General features: G+C 43.4%; 1 protein-coding gene and 1 pseudogene across 1 annotated transcript in view; both read right to left on the reverse strand.

Annotated features, from left to right (window-relative positions):
- LOC115144062 (protocadherin-15-like) overlaps nt 1–22,786 on the reverse strand; it is a 190,049-nt gene that overhangs the window by 4,084 nt on the left and 163,179 nt on the right. Inside the window, exons 30-34 of the mRNA XM_065002441.1 lie at nt 20,174–20,392; nt 19,500–19,508; nt 19,055–19,165; nt 732–753; nt 8–81 (exon numbers count right to left, since the gene is read on the reverse strand). Of these exons, the coding sequence (XP_064858513.1) occupies nt 8–81; nt 732–753; nt 19,055–19,165; nt 19,500–19,508; nt 20,174–20,392 (435 nt within the window). The remainder of the gene's footprint in view (nt 1–7; nt 82–731; nt 754–19,054; nt 19,166–19,499; nt 19,509–20,173; nt 20,393–22,786) is intronic.
- Nucleotides 2,878–18,621, reverse strand: LOC135561252 (protocadherin-15-like; annotated as a pseudogene).

Genomic DNA, 22,786 nt, shown 5'->3' on the forward strand with positions numbered 1-22,786 from the left:
CTCTTACCCGTGGTCATAATTATAATAATCCTGGGTGTAATAGTCCTGGCCTGGGTCGATGCCAGACTCCATGGAGAGCTCCTGTCGTGGATAAAACAAAGCATTACTCAAAGACAATGAAGTTGAAGGAAAACATGAGAAGGCCAACAAATAGGCCTCTGTGCTTTATTAAAGACAAATATTTCACTACTTAGCCGAAGCCCAAAGGGGGGAAAGAGATTGTGTTCTGTACCTCTGGTCTCAGAAGAGAGGGCCTAAGCAACTGTTGTTGCTGCCAGAGAGAGCGCAAAGACAGAGGAGGAAAATACAGAAACAAGACGGAGAGAGAGAAATATCGGGTTTCATTAAAGAGATTGTGGATCAACGTAAATATGGATGGGGAAGGGGTAGCAAGCAAGGTCAGAGGGAGTTTGACGGGAAATAGAGATGAAAAGGAAACAGCCTGTGTCAGTGAAGTATAATAAGAGAATTTCATAACCAAAACCCAAGGTATATAATACCAAGGGATGACAGCTTACGCCATCTGCAGAACTTTTCCAATATCTGTTCATCACATCGCCTCCCCCAAATGTAAGGCGGGCGGCGCATTGGAAGTTTTATTTCCCCATTCCGATTTTGTCATTCTATCAAGGCGGTGTCTATAGATAACATTATGTTAAATAAACTGACAAGTAGGACGACCATTCAAAAGCAGCCATGTCAATTTTAGGCGAGTGGAAACGCCAACGTACCTCATGATGTCCGTACCCACGCCTGTAAGGGAAGAAACATTGTGGAAATCAGTAAACAAGATTGTCAAGATAACGATTGCTTGAGCTTTCAGATATGAACATTGTTTTACTTACTGTAGCTGAATTTGGCTGCTTAAATCAAACGTGGTCTCCCTTCACAAACGTAGTCTCCCTTCACACATTTTTCAGTTTCAAGTGGGTAAGAATTGTAAAGCATTTGTTCATTTCCTTTGGAAGGCAATAATCTGAAACATTCTTCAGTTCTCTTAAATCTATTCTACCCCTGTCCCTTAACCAGAGAGAGAGAGAGAGAGAGAGAGAGAGAGAGAGAGAGAGAGAGAGAGCCAAAAGCCAACAGAAAAATAACTTTTAAAATTGCATATTCTAATATGATATATAGCCATGGCTGTATTTAAAAAAAACATGTTTTAGGTAGTGCTGCTGTTCAGAGAAAAAAATGGAAGTTGTTGAGAAACTGTTTCTATTGGTTCTACAGACAGATTTGTTTTCTCTTTAATACAGTAGGCATTTGTTTTCCAAACTACGTTTTCCCCTGCAATTAAGATAATTTGCGAAAGGCAAACCAAGAGTCGCAACCAAGCATATAAATATAATCCATAGATGACAGTCAGGACTGGCAGCCATTGCTAGTGTACCCATGAGTTTAATAGTCAAATTGCCAAGGTAAGACGTTACAAAACCCTTCGATGGATTATATGTCTATAGCCACAACGCAACAAGATGTATATTTGGCGTGCATGCTGCCAAAATTGTGTCCTTCCCGGCTGTAGGCATACCGATAAAGGTAGCATTTGAGTAAATGAGGGATGAAAGTATACAGCACCTTTGGAAAGTATTCCGACCCCTTGACTTTTTCTACATTTTGTTACGTTACAGCCGTATTATAAAATTGATTAAATCATTTTTTTCTCAGCAATCTACACACACACAACACCCCATAATGACAAAGCGAAAACAGGTTTAGACATTTTTGCTAATTTATTAAAAATAAAAACAGAAATACCTTATTTACATAATTATTCAGACCCTTTGCTATGAGACTTGAAATTGAGCTCAGGTGCATCCTGTTTACATTGATCAACCTTGAGATGTTTCTGCAACTTGATTGGAGTCCATGTTGTAAATTCAAATGATTGGAAAGGCACACACCTGTCAATATGAGGTCCCACAGTTGACAGTGCGTGTCAGAGCAAAATCCAAGCCATGAGGCCGAAGGAATTGTCCGTAGAGCTCCGAGCCAGGATTGTGTCGAGGCACAGATCTGGGGAAGGCTACCAAAACATATCTGCAGCATTGAAGGTCCCCAAGAACACTGTGGCCTCCATCATTCTTAAATGGAAGAAGTTTGGAACCACCAAGACTCTTCTTAGAGCTGTCAATCTGATCAAACTGAGAAATCGGGGGAGAAGGTCCTTGGTCAGAGAGGTGACCAAGAACCCGATGGTCACTCTGACAGAGCTCCAGAGTTCCTCTGAGGAGATGGGAGAACCATCTAGAAGGACAACCATATCTGCAACACTCCACCAATCAGGCCTTTATGGTAGAGTGGCCAGATGGAAGCCACTCCTCAGTAAAAGGCACATGAGAGCCCACTTGGAGTTTGCTAAAAGGCACCTAAAAGACTCTCAGACCATGAGAAACAACATTCTCTAGTCTGATGAAACCAAGATTGAACTCTTTGGCCTGAATGCCAAGCGTCACGTCTGGAGGAAACCAGACATGGCTAATCACCTGGCCAATATCATCCCTATGGTGAAGCATCCTTGATGAAAACTGGCTTCAGAGTGCTCAGGGCCTCAGGCTGGAGCGAACGTTCACCTTCCAACAGGACAACGACCCTATGCACACACAGCCAAAACAACGCAGGAGTACTTGAGCCCAATCAAAACATCTCTGGAGAGACCTGAAAATAGCTGTGCATTGAAGCTTGAGAGGATCTGCAGAGAAGAAGAGAAACTCCCCAAATACAGGTGTGCCAAGCTTGTAGCGTCATACCCAAGAAGACTCGAGGCTGTAATCGCTACCAAAGGTGCTTCAACAAATTAAAGGGTCTGAATACTTAAAAATGTGTTCAGATTTGATCATCAGATTTCAATTTTTAGTACATTTGCAAATATGTAAAAAAAAAAAAAAAGTTTTTGCTTTGTAATTATGGGGTACTGTGTGTAGATTGATGAGGGTAAAAAATAAGGCTGTAACGTAACAAAATGTGGGAAAAGACAAGGGGTCTGAATACTTTCTGAATACACTCTAAAACAATTGGGAAATTAGATTTTTTTTATACTAATACAATTGCTCAGAGAAAGAGATTTAAAAAAAATAATAAGTAAGTAGGGGGTCAACATTATTAACACATTATTAACACGTCTGTATTCAATACCTCACCTTCCGAGGATAATGGCACTGAGCCTTTTTCTAAAATGTTTTATGAGTCAGAGAATACATTGGGACCATTCCACTATACATAATCCTTCCAGATCCTTGATATCATTCGCATGCGTCCATTGACTGTCCTCTTCTATTCAAACCACAATGGATTTCCAATGGATGAGACTGAGATGGCCATTGCAGAATGTTGATTTTGTGGCCAATTAATCATTTATTTTAGTGGGCTTTTGATGTGTGCTTGGGGTTATTGTCTAGTTGGAAGATCCACTTGCGCCCATGTTTCAGACTCCTGACAGAGGAAACCAGGTTTTTGGAAAAAATATCCTGGTACTGGGTTCATGACTCCGTTGACCTTAACAAAGGCCCCCAGGACCAGTGGAAGCAAAATGGCTCCATAACATCAAAGACCCACCACCATATATTACTGTAGGTGTGTTATTTTCCACTCATGCAACCCTCATTTCCGCTCCAAACACAGCACTGGTGTGCTCGGCCATCGGCCAAAGCACTGGTTCCAATCCAAGTGCCAATGTCGTTTAGCTAACTTGATGACCTGATAATAGAGCTCTTAGGCCACACACACACACACACACACCAGTGTTGTGTTTGGAGTTGAAATGAGAATGCATGAGCGGATGATAACCCAATACTTACTGTCAAATATGGTGGTGGACCTTTGATGTTATGGAGCCATTTTGTTTCCACTGGTCCCGGGGGGCCCTTGATAAGGTCAACGGCATCTCAGCGTATGAGTTCATATGAAAAGACAGGGAGTCTTCTCATTCACACTTTACACAGACTAGACTAACGGCAGTCGTTTGACACTACACTAACCATTGACACTACAATAATCATCCAGAGACACTGGACAAAAGGGAAACGTTTAATTACACCGAGGATGGGGGAAAAAAGGATCGGGAGGAGAGCATCTCCATTCGTCAGCTGAACCACTTTGCGTTCAACACTAGTGATTAGAATTCAGTCCAGGACGCTGATCATCTGAAGCAAATGATTGCAATTGTTCCCCGATGAGAACGTAATGAGGAATCCCAAATGAACATTTCACGGCTAAACAATCATTGTTGACTTTGAGAGAGGAATTTCTCAGCCCCACTCCGCTGGTGATGTGACTAATGTGCCCCCTGGGTGGTGTAGCTTGTCCAGTAGAAATACCCCTGCTCTTGTGTCGGGCTACAAAGGTCATGCCTCGTCCCCAGAGGAGGGTGTGTGGGACTGGTCCGAGTAGTGGATGCCTATGCTCCTTGGTCTAGGCCTGGATGTCATCACTGGCAGAGTTGATAAGCAGTTTGTGGTACTGGGTGGGAAAATAAGTCTCGCTAGTCAAGCTTATCATGGGTCACAAATCAGGGTTAACACTCCCAAAGACACAGTACTTCATTAAGTGACTCTGGCGGAAATCAGAGTCAAAGTGTATACAGTACATATAGAGTACGTACTATACATCTGTGATTGTGGAATACATCTGTAAAGTGTCCGGGTTGTCAGAAATGAGATTGTATAAACGTGTTAGCGCGATACTGTGAAACACTGTGGATGCTTACTTTGATCTCAGCACTAAATCTAGTGTCTTGACTTCATAGTGTGACTCGCCTGACTTCATAGTGTGACTCGCCTGGCTTCATCTGCCTTCACAGAAAGGCAGTGTCCTAATCCTAGACAGGAAATCATGAATATTTCCCTAGGATTAACAGATTCTGGAGAACAGTGCGTCATCTGTGAGGTGCTACTACCTCCTTCTCCCTGCTGATCAACAGCACCTAGTGTAACTAGGAGAAAACAGCCATGAGCACAGCATGAGCTAAGGATGAAAGGGAGGCATGACATGATACAGGGGGATATTGAGGAATGATGTGTGGAGGAGAGGATACTCTTCCAGGGCAAGTAGTGGAAAGAAATTGTAATAGAGTGAGAAAGGGGTAGAACGAGAGAGGTAGAGAGAGGGGTTATAGAAAGAGAGAGAGAGGGAGGAAGAGAGAGCGGTGCAAAATCAAGAATCAAGGCTATAGAGAGATGTCAGGTCAACCTTGAGTTTCTCTCTGCCAATTAAACTGCTATTTCTTCTACCACTGACTACCTGAGGTCCTACGATCAAACTCACACTGGCAAACAGGACACAACAAGGAGAGCCTCAGCAGCGGATATTGATGAAAGTGAGTGAGAACCACATGTAATGACGTAGGATACAGTCTCCATTAGTTGCCAGCCTAATGAAAAGTGGGATTATGGAGGGAGTCGGAGGGACGTCGGGCTGAATAAATGTGGAAGAGTTACCGCCGGGGTACAGGCGGGAGGTGACAGGAGGCCGACCAGAAACACGATGGATTGGTTAGGTAATTAAAAGCACATGCATCCCAATTTGACAAGCAAGTTGTTCCACCAGCTAAGATGTGCAGAGACACGGAAAAAGCCAAGTACCATAGAGAGGTACTCAGATCACTGACTGAGTCTCCGTGTCTGTATTTCATTCCACTGGCTGGCGTGTCTCCTCTTCAGATGAATAGTGATCCCTCTAGTGCTTTAGTTCTAGTAGGCTGGCCTTGCCTCTCTGTGTGAGACAGACTATCTTTCCAAAAGTATACTTGAATCCCATTCAATGAAACTGGTGGGTTTGTATTACACATTGTGTATAACACCACTATTGAAATAGAGAGTGTACACCTAACACGAGTGACAAATAGAAATGATTCCACAAGCCAAGACGTGGCAGCCCCTCGCACCTCAATCACTATCAAAGAGCAGAGCAGAGAACTCAAAGTTTCCCTCTGATTTCATACATGGTGTAACTTTATTTGAAAGTCATTTACATAACGCAGTAGACTTCAAACCTGCAGAGTGTGTCTGCGTGTGTGTTTGTGTGTATGTGTGGGACTGCATGAGGGAAGATCTAGGCTAGTCAAGAAGATGTAGAAGAAGGAGAAATGAGAGAGAGAGAGAACGTGTGGTGTGCGAGCGAGCAAAGCTTTATAGAACACATATACAGTGCATTCTGAAAGTATTCAGACCCCTTGACTTCTCCACATTGTGTTACGTTACAGCCTTAACCTAAAATGGATTAAATAAATACAACTATTAATTAAAAATGAAAATCAGAAACAACTTATTTACGTAAGTATTCAGACCCTTTGCTATGAGACCCGAATTTGAGCTCAGGTGCATCCTGTTTCCATTGTTCAAGCCTGGATGTTTCTGCAACTTGATTGGAGTCCACATGTGGTCAATTCAATTGATTGGACATAATTTGGAAAGGCACACACCTGTCAATGTAAGGTCCCACAGTTGACAGTGCATGTCAGAGCAAAAACCAAGCCATGAGTTCGAAGGAATTGTCTGTAGAGCTCAGAGACAGGATTGTGTCGAGGCACAGATCTGGGGGAAGGGTACCAAAAAAGTTCTGCAGCATTGAAGGTTCCCAAGACCATAGTGGCCTCCATCATTCTTAAATGGAAGAAGTTTGGAACTACCAAGACTTTTCCTAGAGCTGGCCGCCTGGCTAAACTGCGCATTTTGGGGAGAAGGGCCTTGGTCAGGGAGGTGACCAAGAACCCGATGGTCACCCTGACAGAGTTCCAGAGTTCCTCTGTGGAGATGGGAAAACCAGCCAGAAGGACAACCATCTCTGCAGCACTCCACCAATCAGGCCTTTATGGTAGAGTGGCCAGATGGAAGCCACTCCTCAGTAAAAGGCACATGACAGCCCACTTGGCGTTTGCCAAAAGGCACCTAAAGGACTCTCAGACCATGAGAAACAAGATTCTCTGGTCTGATGAAACCATGATTGAACTCTTTGGCCTGGATGCCAAGAGTCACATCCGGAGGAAACCTGCCTCCATCCCTACGGCGAAGCATAGTGGTGGCAGCATCATGTTGTTTTTCAGCGGCAGGGACTGGGAGACTCGTCAGGATCGAGGGAAAGGTTAAAGGAGCAAATTACAGAGATCCTTGATGAAAACCTGCTTCAGAGCGCTCAGGACCACAGACTGGGGCGAAGGTCCACCTTCCAACAGGACAATGACCCTAAGCACACATTTAAGATAACTTAGCAGTGGCTTCGGGACAAGTCTCTGAATGTCCTTGAATGGCCCAGCCAGAGCCCAGACTTGAACCTGATCTAACATCTCTGGAGAGACCTGAAACTAGCTGTGCAGAAACACTCCCCAATCCAACCTGACAGAGCTTGAGAGGATCTGCAGAGAAGAACTGGAGAAACTTCCCAAATACAGGTCTGCCAAGCTTGTAGCGTCTTATCCAAAAACACTCAAGACTGAAATTGCTTCCAAAGGTACATCAACAAAGTACTGAGTAAAGGGTCTGAATACTTACGTAAATGTAATTTTTCAGTTTTGTATTTTGAATAAATTTGCAACAAAATCTGAACCTGTTTTTGCTGTGTCATTATGGGGTATTGTGTGTAGATTTATGAGGAAAATGGAATCCATTTTAGAATATGCCTGTAATGTAACAAAATGTGGAAAAAGTCAAGGGGTCTGAATACTTTCCGAATGCACTGTAGTTACTCTGTGGAGTCCCACCAAACCAAAATTGGTTTGGTGAAAGTTCCCGGAACATTCATTAGGTCGCTGCAAATGTTTTCATAACACAAAAACTGTTCAGTCAGGCTTATGATTATAGAATGTTTGTATAAAACATTTGCCTGATGTTGCAAGAACGTTCCTAGAAAACATTGAATCTGTTCTTCAAAGGTTCCCAGAATGTTTAATTAGGTTGTGGGAACAGTCTGGAGAGAACATTGTGGGGACATAAAAGATGATATGTTTCCAAAACACAAAAACTGTCCAGTTGTGTTGATGATAATAAAAATTGTATTTTAGGGCACAAAAAACATTCACCAGATGCTACAAGAACGTTCCTAGAACACATTTTGTCGGTCCTTTAAAGGCTCTCAGAATGTTTCATGAGGTTGTGGGAACAGTCTGGTGGGAAAATTGATGGGACATCACAAAAGATATGTTCCCAAAACACAAAAACTTAATGTTCTGGCTACAGAGTTGAAGATTGCAGGTCCAATCCCACACTTTCTTAAACCACATTTCTTAAAAAAAAAAAAAAAAATGAAAAGAAATGTGAAATTGAGGCTCATATATAATCTACGAAAAGAGAGGATGTGTTTATTTCATCCAGATGTATAAATCTAGTAAGAAATGCAGAATTTAGCCTAACTGTAAAAAATAAAATGTGTAGAAATGGAATGTTCAACTTTTTTTTAAACACACCTGATAAAATTCCTACTTTGAGATGCTTGACATGGTCCCCCATGTCTTATTTTTCATGATCTGAAAAGCATAAGTGATCCGAGATCAGCACTCAGTCTTGGATACCTTGTAAATATGGGCCCAGAAGTATGCAACACATAAAGAGGATTGGTGAAGTAATGGTGAACAACCCAGTGACCAGTATATCCCTGGGTTAGTTACGTCTAATAATGCTAATAATTTAATTCCTGATTCAACTGAGAGCTTCCCTGGTGGTGCAGAGAATAAAAAACCTGGTGTGGGAACCAAACATTTCAGGTTCAAACCCCACATGTGCAGACTTTCAACATATAAAGTGTAAAAAATATGATTGTGTTTTTATGATTAATTGGGATAGGGGGCAGCATTTTCACTTTTTGATAAATAGCATGCCCAATTTCAACTTCCTGCTACTCATGCCAAGAATATAAGATATGCATATCATTAGTGATTTGGATAGAAAACACTGAAGTTTATAAAACTGTTTGAATCATGTCTGTGAGTATAACAGAACGTATGTAGCAGGCAAAACCCTGAGGACTAACCATTCAGAAAAGATTTTTAAAAGATTTTAAAAATTGAGGTCACTGTCTATTTCTTAGGCACTTGTTTGCAGTTCCTACCACTTCAACTTTATGTCACCAGTCTTTGGAATTTGGTTGAGGTTATTCCTTTGTGCAATGAAGAAGTACGGCCATCTTGGAACTGGGTAACGTTATGTGTAATGTTGAGAGTTGCGTAAGACTTGAAAAGTAGCGTTGGTTTGTGATCCTCCTGTAAACAGATAGACCTGTCTTCAATTTGATTGATTATTAACGTTTAAAAATACCTAAAGTTGTATTACAAAAGTAATTTGAAATGTTTTGGCAAAGTTTACAGGTAACTTTTGAGATATTTTGTAGTGACGTTGCGCAAATTGGAAGCTGTTTTTTTCTGGATCAAACGCGCCAAATAAATGGACATTTTGGATATATATCGATGGAATTAATCTAACAAAAGGACCATTTGTGATGTTTATGGGACATATTGAAGTGCCAACAAAAGAAGCTCGTCAAATGTAAGGCATGATTTATATTTTATTTCTGCGTTTTGTGTGGTGCCTGCAGGGTTGAAATATGCTATTGTCTCTTTGTTTACTGTTGTGCTATCATCAGATAATAGCTTCTTATCCTTTCGCCGAAAAGCCTTTTTGAAATCTGACATTTTGGCTGGTTTCACAATGAGTGTAGCTTTAATTTGGTATCGTAAATGTGTGATTTAATGACCGTTTGAATTTTATAGCATTTTTATTTTTTTGGCGCTCTGCATTTTTCCTGGCAATTGGCCAGGTGAGACATTTGCGTCCCGCCTATCCCAGGGAGGTTAAATACTGTTCAAATGTCCTATGAATGTCTCTATATCACATACAATACAGTCCCTTAAATCGACTTGTCATTAAATCTGGAGAGAAACATAGTGGGAATGTATTTGAATCTGCTTTAAGGAGCTACAAATTTGCAAGCTGAGAATTTTGTGGTAATATTAGGTAAAACTTACAAATAAATTCCCTCCAAGACCAGGTAGAATGTATATTGCGTGAACATCAATGGAATATTATGTTAAACCTAAAACAAATAGGCTATGAAAGTGATAAAAATGGACATATTTGGAAATTGTGGAACATTGTGCAACAGTGTGGGAATGTTCTGTGCAACCTATGTGAATATCACAAGAATATTCTTGCAACATTCCAGACAACTCCCATAACTTGATAACATGTTATGGGAACCATTAAAGAACTTAGACCAGGTTTTCTGTCAACATTCTTACAACATTAGAGGAATGTCAGCACAACTGGACAGTCTTTGTGTCTTGACGAAACATTCTGGGAACCTTTTAAAGATCAGATGAAATGTGTTCTGGGAACGTTCTTGCAATATCAGGTGAATGTTTTTTTGCACCCTAAAAGAAACATTGTACAATCATCCACACAAATGGACAGTGTTTTGTGTTTTGGGAACATATCTTTTGTGGTGTCGACACAATGTTCCTACCAGACCGTTACCACAACCTAATGAAACATTCTGGGAACCTTAAAATAATAAATTAAAGGTGTTCTGGGAAAACATTACTGGTAGATTGTGTTACTACATTACCTGGAAACCTAATGAGAACTTTTGGGGAATGTTCTGTGGTGGTTGTTGCAGATGTTAAGCACAATATTATAGTGAATGTTAGGAGAACATTCTAAGGATATTTCATTTACAACATAAAATAAGAAGAATACTTTGTTGTCATCATTAGATAAAACCCTAACTAGAACTTATTGGGAATCTTAGATAATGTTCTGGGAATGTTAACGTTTTGCTGGGGTGTGGCTTCAAGGTAATCCAATGTACTGGAGAACTTTCGTTATATATCTTTCAGGTTGGGAAAATTCTCATTTGGGGATTTTGACCATGAGACTCAAAATGAGACTCTTTAATCTTTAGGTGACCATAGAATTAAACAATTATAGGCTAACTATAGGCTAAACAACAAAACATCACTAACAATACGTACATCAATAAATAAATATTGATGTCTGATCGAGAACAACTCCCTTGAAAAAAAATACATAGATGACACACAAACAAAGAAAGAACACAAATGAAAACAAAGATAAAGAATGGAATTTCAAAATTAACAAAAAAATGAAGAAACAGTCAATGAAGAAAGAAAGAGAGAGAAGAAAGAGAGAGTCACATTGCAGTGGACTGAGAGGGGAAGCGTTTCTCCAGCTCTTCCACTATAGAGTTCATGCTAACGTTTGATTGGACCTGCACCTGATGTGGCTGTTCTGCAACCAGAGCCTCTGCCTGTACCTCTGTTATGGTGGGGGCTACAATCTCTGCAGTGTCTAGTATGCCATTTAAAGAGTCCATGGAATCCACAGACCCTCGTGGCCTCAGGGCGCTCCGTGGAAGCATCTGTTTTTTGTCTATTTGACTGTACATATTAGCGACAGATTTCTCGATGTCGGCGATGTTCTGTATGTTCTTCAGGATCCCCTTCAACTCCTTCCTGGGGGGCTGGGGATCGGTGGGGAGGGGCGGCGGGGAGGGCGCAGGGACACGGGTCTCAGGGTGGTCACAGCGGGCAGGGGGAGCACAAACGTAGATGGACGATTGAGGGAAGGGGACAGAGGAGGAGGGAGAGGCGGAGGAGGGGGCGGGGCAGGGTTTTTGCCGTAGTTAAGTGGGGGGATGGATGGGAGGTGGGTGGAGGAGGCGAGAGGGGGAAGAGGGGAGTTGGGTGGGGGTGGAGGGGGCACGTCAGGGGGGTCAGGGATGACCTCCAGGTTGACCTCGTAGGGTTCGGCGGAGGCTGAGTTGTAGCTGGAGAAGCTGGAGCTGAACCTGCGCCGGACAGGTGGAGTGGGCTTGTGGGTGGGGGGTGGAGTTCCATCGCTCTGGGTGATAATGATGCAGGGTGGGCCCTCTCTGTCTTGGCCCAGGTGGCGTTCCTCTCTACCCAGGATGGAGCTCACAGAGTGGCGGTGGCGCTGGGGGCTGTCGCTACCCAGGATGGAGCCCAGAGACTGTCGGTCCTCTCTGGCCCGGTGTTGGGGGCTGTCGAACCCCAACCCCATCAGGAAGTCTGGAGAGAGAGACCCCCGGGAGTCCCGACTCTGCCTCTGCTTCATCTCCCTCATGGCCTGCTGCTCAAACTGCCTGGCCTGCTCCTTCACCGACAGGGGCTTGGGCTCCATGTAGGTGCCGCGCCCCAGGTTTCCCCAGTCCAGGCCGTCCAGCATGTCCTTACTGTCCTTCAGCTCAGTCTTCAGAATCTCCAGCTCCCATTGCACCGGGTCCATCACCACCTGTCTCCTCAGAGCATCATACATCTCCTTCCTGTGGAGTCTGGAAGGTAGGGTCCAGGAGTGGCCCGAACCACCAGAGTTGAATCTCAGGAAGGAGTGTCTCAGGCCTCGAGGGGCCTGAGGAGGGGAGTAGGCCCCCAGGAGGTCAATCCTCCTCTGGTGCTTCCCCAGGGTCTCTGGGCTGCTGAGCGTGCCCGTGCCTTCGTCAAACAGGGGGTTCTTGGTGGTTAGGGGGTTCTCGTCCGAGAATAATGTGATGTTGCTCTCAGACTTGGGCATATTGTTGAGGAGGATCCCATTGGCACTGGACTGCTTGTGGGCAGTGATGGCCCGTGCGGCAAATGTGCTTATGAGCCTCTGGCGGTCACCTTCCTCTAGCACACAACGCTTACTCCTGCTTTCATGGAGACGGCAGAAAAGAAAAATACTTGAAATAAAAGAGGGAGATCAGGTGTGATGAGACAGTCAGAATGAGGGGATGCAAGAGGAAAGTCATCTATGAGATTCTAGCTAGACAAAATAAGGGCTAATTTCCAAAGAAAAAGGTTGTTTATCTGAGGCTACCATTTACACCTTATTGCCACCAAATAACGAAGCCAAATGAGACCACAACTGCCAGACTGACACAATCTACACTGACCAAAAATATAAATGCAACATGTAAAGTGTTTCATGAGCTGAAACAAAAGATCCCAGACATTTTCCATATGCACAAAAAGCTTATTTCTCTCAAATCTAGTGCACTATTTTTTTTACATCCCTGTTACTGGGCATTTTATCCTTTGTCAAGATAATCAATCCACCTGACAGGTGTGGCAGATCAAGAATCTGATTAAACAGCATGATCATCACACATACGCAATTTGTGCTGGGGACAATTAAAGCCCACTTTAAAATATGTTTTGTTAAGTTTTGTTATAAAATACAATGCCACAGATGTCTCAAGTTGCGGGAACATGTAATGTCCACCAGAGCTGTTGCCAGAGATTTGAATGTACATTTCTCTACCATAAGCCACCTTCAACGTTGTTTTATAGAATTTGGCAGTACGTAGAACCGGCCTCACAACCGCCGACCATGTATAACCACACTAGCATCTAGCTTCTTCTCCCACATCCAGCTTCTTCTCCTGCTGGATCATCAGAAAGAGGGGAGGGGGGTTGTGGCGGGGGGTGCTGAAGAGTATTTCTGTCCATAATAATACCCGTTTGTAGGGAAAAACTAATTCTGATTGGCTGGGCCAGGCTCCTATGCCCTCTCAGGCCCACCAATGGCTGTGCCACCTGCCCAGTCATGTGAAATCCATAGATTAGGGCCTAAGGAATTTATTTTAATTGACGGATTTCCTTCCATGAACTGTAACTGCAAAATCTTTGAAATTGTTGCATGTTGTGTTTATATTTTTGACAGTAACTGACGAGCAAAACATAGGGAATAGTTCACTCTGGGAAACTATCTACAAACAACTGAAGTCGGAAGTTTACATACACCTAGCCAAATACATTTAAACTCAGTTTTTCACAATTCCTGACATTTAATCCTAGTAACACTTCCCTGTTTTAGGTCAGTTAAGATCACCACTTTATTTTAAGAATGTGAAATGTCAGAATAATAGTAGAGAGAATTATTTATTTCAGCTTTTATTTATTTCATCACATTCCCAGTGGGTCAGAAGTTTACATACACTCAATTAGTATTTGGTAGCATTGCCTTTAAAATTGTTTAACTTGGGTCAAACATTTCGGGTAGCCTCCCACAAGCTTATCACAATAAGTTGAGTGAATTTTGGCCCATTCCTCCTGACAGAGCTGGTGTAACGGAGTCAGGGTTGTAGGCCTCCTTGCTCGCATACGCTTTTTCAGTTCTGCCCACAAATTTTCTATAGGATTGAGGTCAGGGCTTTGTGATGGCCACTCCAATACCTTGACTTTGTTGTCCTTAAGCCATTTTGCCACAACTTTGGAAGTATGATTGGGGTCATTGTCCCTTTGTAAGACCCATTTGCAACCAAGCTTTAACTTCTTGACTGATGTCTTGAGATCAATATATCCACATAATTTTCCTTCCTCATGAAACCATCTATTTTGTGAAATGCACCAGCTCCTCCTGCAGCAAAGCACCCCCACAACATGATGCTGCCACCCCCGTGCTTCACGGTTGGGATGGTGTTCTTCAGCTTGCAAGCCTCCCCCTTTTTCCTCTAAACATAATGATGGTCATTATGGTCAAACGGTTCTATTTTTGTTTCATCAGACCAGAGGACATTTCTCCAAAAAGTACAACATTTGTCCCCATGTGTAGTTGCAAACCGTAGTCTGGCTTTTTTCATGGCGGTTTTGGAGCAGTAGCTTCTTCCTTGCTGAGCGGACTTTCAGGTTATGTCGATATAGGACTTGTTATACTGTGGATATAGATACTTTTGTACCCATTTCCTCCAGCGTCTTCACAAGGTCCTTTGCTGTTGTTCTGGGATTGATTTGCACTTTTCGCACCAAAGTACATTCATCTCTAGGAGACAGAGCGCCTCTCCTTCCTGAGTGGTATGACAGCTGCGTGGTCCCATCGTGTTTATACTTGCGTACTATTGTTTGTACAGATGAACGTGGTACCTTCAGGCATTTGGAAATTGCTCCCAAGGATGAACCATCCTTTTTTTTCCTGAGGTCTTGGCTGATTTCTTTTGATTTTCCCATGATGTCAAGCAAAGAGGCACTGAGTTTGAAGGTAGGCCTTGAAATACATCCACAGGTATCTCCAATGGACTCAAATGATGTCAATTAGCCTATCAGAAGCTTCTAGCCATGACATAATTTTCTGGATTTTTCCAAGCTGCTTAAAGGCACAGTCAACTTAGTGTATGTACATTTCTGACACACTGGAATTGTGATACAGTAAATTATAAGTGAAATAATCTGTCTGTAAACAATTGCTGGAAAACTTACTTGTGTCATGCACAAAGTAGATGTGCTAACCAACATGCCAAACCTATAGTTTGTAATGAGTATGTAAACTTCCGACTTCAACTGTATAAAACTTAAAAAGGGCCTCCTACATAAATAATAGCCAAAAGACACGAAGCGGAAACTAATACTCTATCTAATAAGCAACTGTACAACTTTCACAGCTCACAGATTTGACCCCCCATTTACAACCTAGCGATACAACAGAAGTACTCACTTTAGTCTGGAAGCCAAGGAAGGGAAAATGAGGGAATAAGATAGACAGATGAGTATAGCAGGAAATGCAGGGTGAATCAACTAAATGCTATAGGCTGTACAACCAATAATTGCAGAATTAATTATCCGGTGGATGGCTGACCATATCAAAAACAATTTGCCCTGCCATTGCATTGGCTTTGATCGGATAAGGAGGAAGCTACAACCCAAGAAAACAAAGTGAGCACTGAGGGCAACATGAGCAGCGTACCACCCTCATAACCCTAGAATCCAGCCTATGCTCCATGTACTCAACAGCCTTAGCGATAAAATTAATTATGTTTCACCAAGGCCCATATAAATAGTGGCTGCATTTACTTTAATTATCTTAAATTGACATTCATTTCCCCCTATTTTTCGAAGAGTTACCCAGTCTGGTTGGATTTTCTTTACTGTCCATCTTGAACAGTAAAAAAAATCTAAAATAATAAAGATTCCAGATTGTATTCTCCTTGCATATAAAATGCTATCATGTTAATGGCAGCGAGCGTATCTGGAAGGCAGGAAACTGCTGAGCCATGGAACCGTGATAACAGCTCTGCCCCGAATTACACTGAAACATAGCATGTCTTTAACCTCCCAGATAAACTTAAAACAATGTCTACAGTAGCGCCTGTTTGACCAGGGAACCCAATCATGGCCAGGGAAATTGGTCCGATTCTAAATCAAAAAGAGAATTTGCAAGAACACTACAGGCCAGTCTAGGCCGCTCTGCCGCTCTAGGAGAGGCACAAAAAAAATGCCACCATCATATACTCGCAAATCTAGAATAGTCCCAGTAAGCATAATTAAGTTTAAAGATACCTAGAATACATATTTTCCAGACGTTGAAGTTAGGTTCTGAAGGAAGGTGAAAATGCATATTTTCCAGACGTTATTTAAAAAAAAAATTTATGGACATTGAAATCCGGTTAATTTTTGGTTCATAAAGAAAGTTGTGTCATTTACAGAGGTCTATTTTTGGACCAAATCAAGGCCGGTCCAGACAGGACCAAATCTGAAATCAAACATAGACGTCTATGATTGGTTCAAGGCCCCCCCTCCCCAAAAGAAAGATGCCCAAAAGAGTGGCGCAGCAGTCTAAGACACTGCATCACAGTGTTAGAGGCATCACTACAGATCCGGGTTTGATCCCGCACATTGGTGTGGCTGGCTTCCGGGTTAAGTGAGCAGTGTGTCAAGAAGCAGTGTGGCTTGGCAGGGCCGTGTTTCGGAGTGACGAATGGCTCTCGATCTTAGCCTCTCCCGAGTCTGTACGGGAGTTGCAGCGATGGGACAAGACTGTAACTACCAATTGGGGAGAAAAGGGGGGAGGGGGCTGTAGCCCAAAATAAATTGTGATACAAACTGAAGACCACTGCCACTGATCATGACAATTTAGCCCATGGGGTGAAATAGACATCAGATGTGAGTAGCCTGATTGTCTATTTGTTGTATGGTGTTTGTTCAAATGTCAGCGCATTTTTAAATATTTTTTATTGGGACCCATTTAGGTTGGGCTATTTAATCGGAGAATTGTGCATGATGTAAGAATTGTCCATCTCGTTGCATTGCACACATTTTATCTTCAGCCTGTAGGCTACAGCAAAGGCTACATACTATTTCTACCATATTATATATCTGCTACATTATTTGTAAGACGATTTTTTGACTGAATGTTGATGGAGCACAGCAGTGATGAGACCAGCCACACATACAGCTGATGAAACTGTGGGTTTGCACAACCGAATCATTTCTGCAACAAACTGTCAGGAAGCATCTCAGGGAAGCTCATCTGCATGCTCGTCATCCTCACCAGGGTCTTGACCTGACTGCATTTCGGCGTCGCCACCGACTTCAGTGGACAAATGCTCACCTTCGATGGCAACTGGTATGCTGGAGTAGTATCCTCTTTACGGACCCCGGTTTCAACTGTACCGGGCAGATGGCAGAGAGCGTGTATGGGGTCATGTGGGAGAGCGGTTTGCTGATGTCAACCTTATGATGTCATTTACAAAATAGCCTCCAATACCGTACTCAATAAATTGGATGCAGTCTATCACAGTGCCATCCGTTTTGTCACCAAAGCCCCATATACTACCCGCCACTGCGACCTGTACGCTCTCGTTGGCTGGCCCTCGCTTCATACTCGTCGCCAAACCCACTGGCTCCAGGTCATCTACAAGACCCTGCTAGCTAAAGTTCCCCCTTATCTCAGCTCGCTGGTCACCATAGCAGCACCCACCTGTAGCACGCACTCCAGCAGGTATATCTTTGGTCACCCCCAAAACCAATTCCTCTTTGGCCGCCTCTCCTTCCAGTTCTCTGCTGCCAATGACTGGAACGAACTACAAAAATCTCTGAAACTGGAAACACTTATCTCCCTCACTAGCTTTAAGCACTAGCTGTCAGAGCAGCTCACAGAATACTGCACCTGTACATAGCCCATCTATAATTTAGCCCAAACAACTACCCCTTCCCCTACTGTATTTATTTATTTTGCTCCTTTGCACCCCATTATTTATATTTCTACTTTGCACATTCTTCCACTGCAAATCTACCCTTCCAGTGTTTTACTTGCTATATTGTATTTACTTTGCCACCATGGCCTTTTTTTTGCCTTTACCTCCCTTATCTCACCTCATTTGCTCACATCGTATATAGACTTATTTTTCTATTGTATTATGGACTGTATGTTTGTTTACGCCATGTGTAATTCTGTGTTGTTCGTGTCGAACTGCTTTGCTTCATCTCGTCCAGGTCGCAATTGTAAATGAGAACTTGTTCTCAACTTGCCTACCTGGTTAAATAAAGGTGATATATATATATTTTTTTAAATGAACAGCGTGCCCCATGGTAGTAGTGGAGTTGGGTATAAGCTATGGACATAATTGCATTTTATTGATTTTATTCATTGCATTTTAGTGATACAGTGACAAGATCCTGAGGCCCATTGTCGTGCCATTCATCGGCCGCCATCATCAAGTTTCAACATGATAATGAACGGCCCCATGTCACGAGGATCTGTACACAATTCCTGGAAGCTTCCATGGCCTGTATACTCATCAGACATGTCACCCATTGAGCACGTAAGGGATGCTCTGGATCAACGTGTATGACAGCGTGTTCCAGTTCACGACAATATCCAGCAACTTTGAAGAGGAGCGAGAAAACATTCCACAGGCCACAATCAATAGCCTGATCAACTCTATGAGTAGGAGATGTGTCGCGCTGTATGAGGCAAATGGTGGTCACACCAGATACTGACTGGTTTTCTGATCCACACCCCTACCTTTTGTTAAGGTCTTTGTGACCAACAGATGCATATCTGTATCCCTGTCATGTGAAATCCATAGATTAGGGCCTAATGAATTGATTGAAAATGACTGATTTCCTTATATGAACTGTAACTTAGTAAAATCTTTGAAATTGTTGCATGTGACGTAAAAATTCCACAGTGTATGTTGTTGGAGGTGGTCAGTTTAGCTTGGAAAATGCCTCCCTTGTCAATCCTCCGCCATAGGCTAACCGTATAATCCTGCCTAATGGGCGGGGCCGGCCCTGAGGACACACATGACGGAATTTGTTGGGATATATCATAACACTTACATGGCACTGTCCCCAAGCTCTTCGTAAAGGTTGTTGGTGGCGGCGCCCACTGATTTGCCTGTAGGGAGGGCCATTTGGATCCGGGCAGTTTTAGCACACTCCGCTTGTCTCCTTTAGTAGTAGCATGGAGAGAAAGTCAACCAAGTTACGTTAAGTTACAGCATCAGCATATTCGAACAGGACACTGCTACATTATACATGCACATCACTTGGTAAGCAGTGTCATAATATGCTCAAATAAACCAATTTTGCCGGCACATTTCTTATTTATAGGCCTCCGACTGCAATTTAAGGCAGTGTATAAAAACAGGTTATGCACAATTTATTTGTTTTAGATTTCATTGACTTCCCTGGTCCCAAACGTTTACTTAGAAAACAGTGGAATGTGAATGCAGGTGTCCAAATAAAGGCCATAGAAATAAGTAATAACGACAATAATACTCACTCTTTGAATCTGTTGATAATGAAAGGAAATGAGAGAGGAAGAAAGAGAAGGGTGTTAGTAACAGCGAAGGGCAAATTACAGACAAAATGCTTCTTATAATCATTGTCTTGATACAAAAATAAAGAGAGTGAAAGAATTCACTGTAGGTTAAGCCAATCTCCTGAACCCGAGACACTGAAGAAGATGACACTGAGGATTCTCTTCTCATCTGTTTAACATCCATCCCTTGAATTTGTGACAGCCTTCAGTCTAGCCTTCCCGGCTTAGTTCGCAGGCTCAGGGAGGGGGGAGAAAAACCTCCCCAAACGGCAACAATCAGTCTGCGGTGTTTGTCTGCTCTGACATTAATTCATGTGCTTTTACGCTGTATAAATAAACATTTATGCCGGCTCTCAAAGGCCTTTCCATGGTAAATTGTGGAGTGAAAGCTAGCTTCCTCCTACAATGATGGGTATTAGGGAGAGCCTCTGGGGGCTGGAGAGCAGGTAGCTTGCTGTCTAAACCCCTGTGTCTACACTAATGTCTCTATCTGCACCAGTACTTGTGCCTGATGCCCTATCCCCTATGTCCTGCCCTGTGTCCCAGTCATACTCTCCTTTCTCACGACCAGTTCCCATTTGACACAATGTACTTCCAATAAAGCAACTGAACTTCGAACTGTTCTTTGTACTCACTGCCTGTAGGTGATGATGACGATGAGGATGGCAGGGATGCAGCAGAGGATGATGATGATGGCTAGGGCGAGCAGCGCCCCCTCTGTGTAGCCCACGGTCTGCACAGCCTTCTTCACACTGGTCACCACATCCGGTGTGCGGATCTCTAGGATCCTCCCGCCTCGGCCCAGGTACGGCTGGAACTCCTTGTTGATGTCCAGCAGCTTCCCGTCCAGAAACCTTGGATGTAAACAGACAATATATACAGTACAGTTACACACACACACACACACACACACACACACACACACACACACACACACACACACACGGACATTATCATCTTTATCACTACCCATCATCCTCATCGTCAGTCAAAGACTGCCTGGAGTTTTTCCTGATCACCTCATCTGATCTGACCGGGCCTTCGTCAGGAAAGGTCTCATTGCAAAATGAAGCCCGTTGCCGAAACAAAGACACTTCTGACAAGTTATTTGAGGAAGACAGGATTGCTTCACATCACTCTCTCACGTGAGTATCTTACCTATATAATCACAACATGTAAAGTGTTGGTCCCATGTTTCATGAGATTAAATAAAAGATCCCAGAAATGTTCCATACGCACAAAAATCTTATTTCTGTCAAATGTGCACAAATTTGTTTACGTGGCTGTTAGTTAGCATTTATCCTTTGCCAAGATAATCTATCCACCTGACAGGTGTGGAATACCAAGAAGCTGATTAAGCAGCATGATCATTACACAGGTGCTGGGGACAATAAAAGGCCACTCTAAAATGTGAAGTTTTGTCACAAAATACAATAACACAGATTTCTCAAGTTTTGAGGGAGCATGCAATTGGCATGCTGACTGCAGGAATATCCCCCCAGAGCTGTTGCCAGAGAACTCTATGTTCCATTTCTCTAACATTTCAAACATCGTTTTAGATCATTTGGTAGTACGTCCAACCGGACTCACAACCACAGACCACGTGTAACCACTTCAGCCCAGGACCTCCACATACAGCTTCTTCACCTGCAGATTCGTCTGAGACCAGCCACCCGGACAGATGATGAAACTGGGGAGTATTTCTCTTTGTAATAAAGCCCTTTTGTTGGGAAAAACTCATTTTGATTGGCTGGGCCAGGCTCCCCAGTGGGTGGATCTGGCTCCCAAGGCCCACCCATGGCTGCGCCCCTGCATTTCATGTTAAATCCATAGATTAGTGCATAATGAATTCATTTCAATTGACTGATTTCCTTATATGAACTGTAACTCCGTAAAATGGTTGAAATAATTGCATGTTGCGTTTATATTTTTGTTTAGTATATTTATTGTCAGATCTCATTTTGCTCTTTTGTAGCTTTGGCAACTCTGTGTTTTATATCCCAGTTCGCTCCTGTCACTGTAGGCTGTACAGACAATCCCCACCCCTTGGCTGCAACCCTTTTCATTTAGTGGAACCTGAGCACACAACCCATGTGGAATTCCTGATCTCTGGCAGCGTTTGGAACTGCCGATCTATGGTGAAGAACACGGAGTTCATCTCAGCCTATGCTGCCCTTCAGTCCCCTTGACTTTTTGGCCCTGAGCCAAGTAAACCCCCCCGGTCAAACCCTCCCCTAACCTGTACGATGCTGGGCCAGTTGTGCGCCACCCTATGGGACTCCTGGTCAAGGCCAGTAATGACACAGCCTGGGACTGACCACCAGGCTGTAGTGATGCTGCAACACTGATATGCAGTGCCTTAGACTGGCAGTCAATCTCCTTGCCTCTTTTGACCTCACCCTTCCCCTGTCCCCTCCCACTCCCAAGGCTGGTCAATAAGCTTGACCTCATCTTTACTAGAGGCTGTTTGCCTACTAATCTCACTGCATCCCCCTCCAGGTCTTATTTGATCCTCTTCTGTATCCCTTTCCTCCAACTCTAGCCACTCAGACCCTACCCAGATTGTCATGCGCTGTCGCAATCTTCGTTCTCTCTCTCCCCCACTACTCTCTTATCATCTCTCCCTTCTGCTAAATCCTTCAACACTACTGTCCTCCCTTTCTGCATACTACGACTCACACTGTCCCATTTCCTCCTGGCCAGTCTCGGCCCTTACCTCCTGCTCTGTGGCTGAATAGCTCATTGCGAGCTTACAGAACAGGGCTGCGGGCAGTGAAAATGGAGGAAAACTAAACAATCATCCTTCCACTCCCTCCTCTCTACCTTCTCTTTCTCTGTATGCGCTGCTAAAGCCACTTTCGATCACTCTAAAATAACCCCAGGAAACTCTTTTCCACCTTCTCCACCCTCCTTAATCCACCCCTCCCCCCTCCTCCCTCTCTGCGGACGACTTTGTCAGCCACTTTGAAAAGAAGGTTAACGACATCCGCTCCTCATTCACTCAGCCTATTGAGTCCACTGCTCCCACTCACACAGAACTACCCTACTCCTTGACCTCTTTCTCCCCTCTCTCTCCAGACAAAATCCTGTGACTAGTGAGGTCCGGCCACCCGACAACGTTCCTGCTCAATCCCATCCCCTCCTCCAGACCATCTCTGACCAGACCTCGCATTCCTTACTTCCTCAACTCATCCCTGACCAGCCGCTGAGTCCCCACTAAGTTCAAAATGTCAAAATGGCCCGAGTCG

Source organism: Oncorhynchus nerka, linkage group LG16 (assembly GCF_034236695.1).
Source record: "Oncorhynchus nerka isolate Pitt River linkage group LG16, Oner_Uvic_2.0, whole genome shotgun sequence".
NCBI classification, from domain to species: Eukaryota; Metazoa; Chordata; class Actinopteri; order Salmoniformes; family Salmonidae; genus Oncorhynchus; species Oncorhynchus nerka.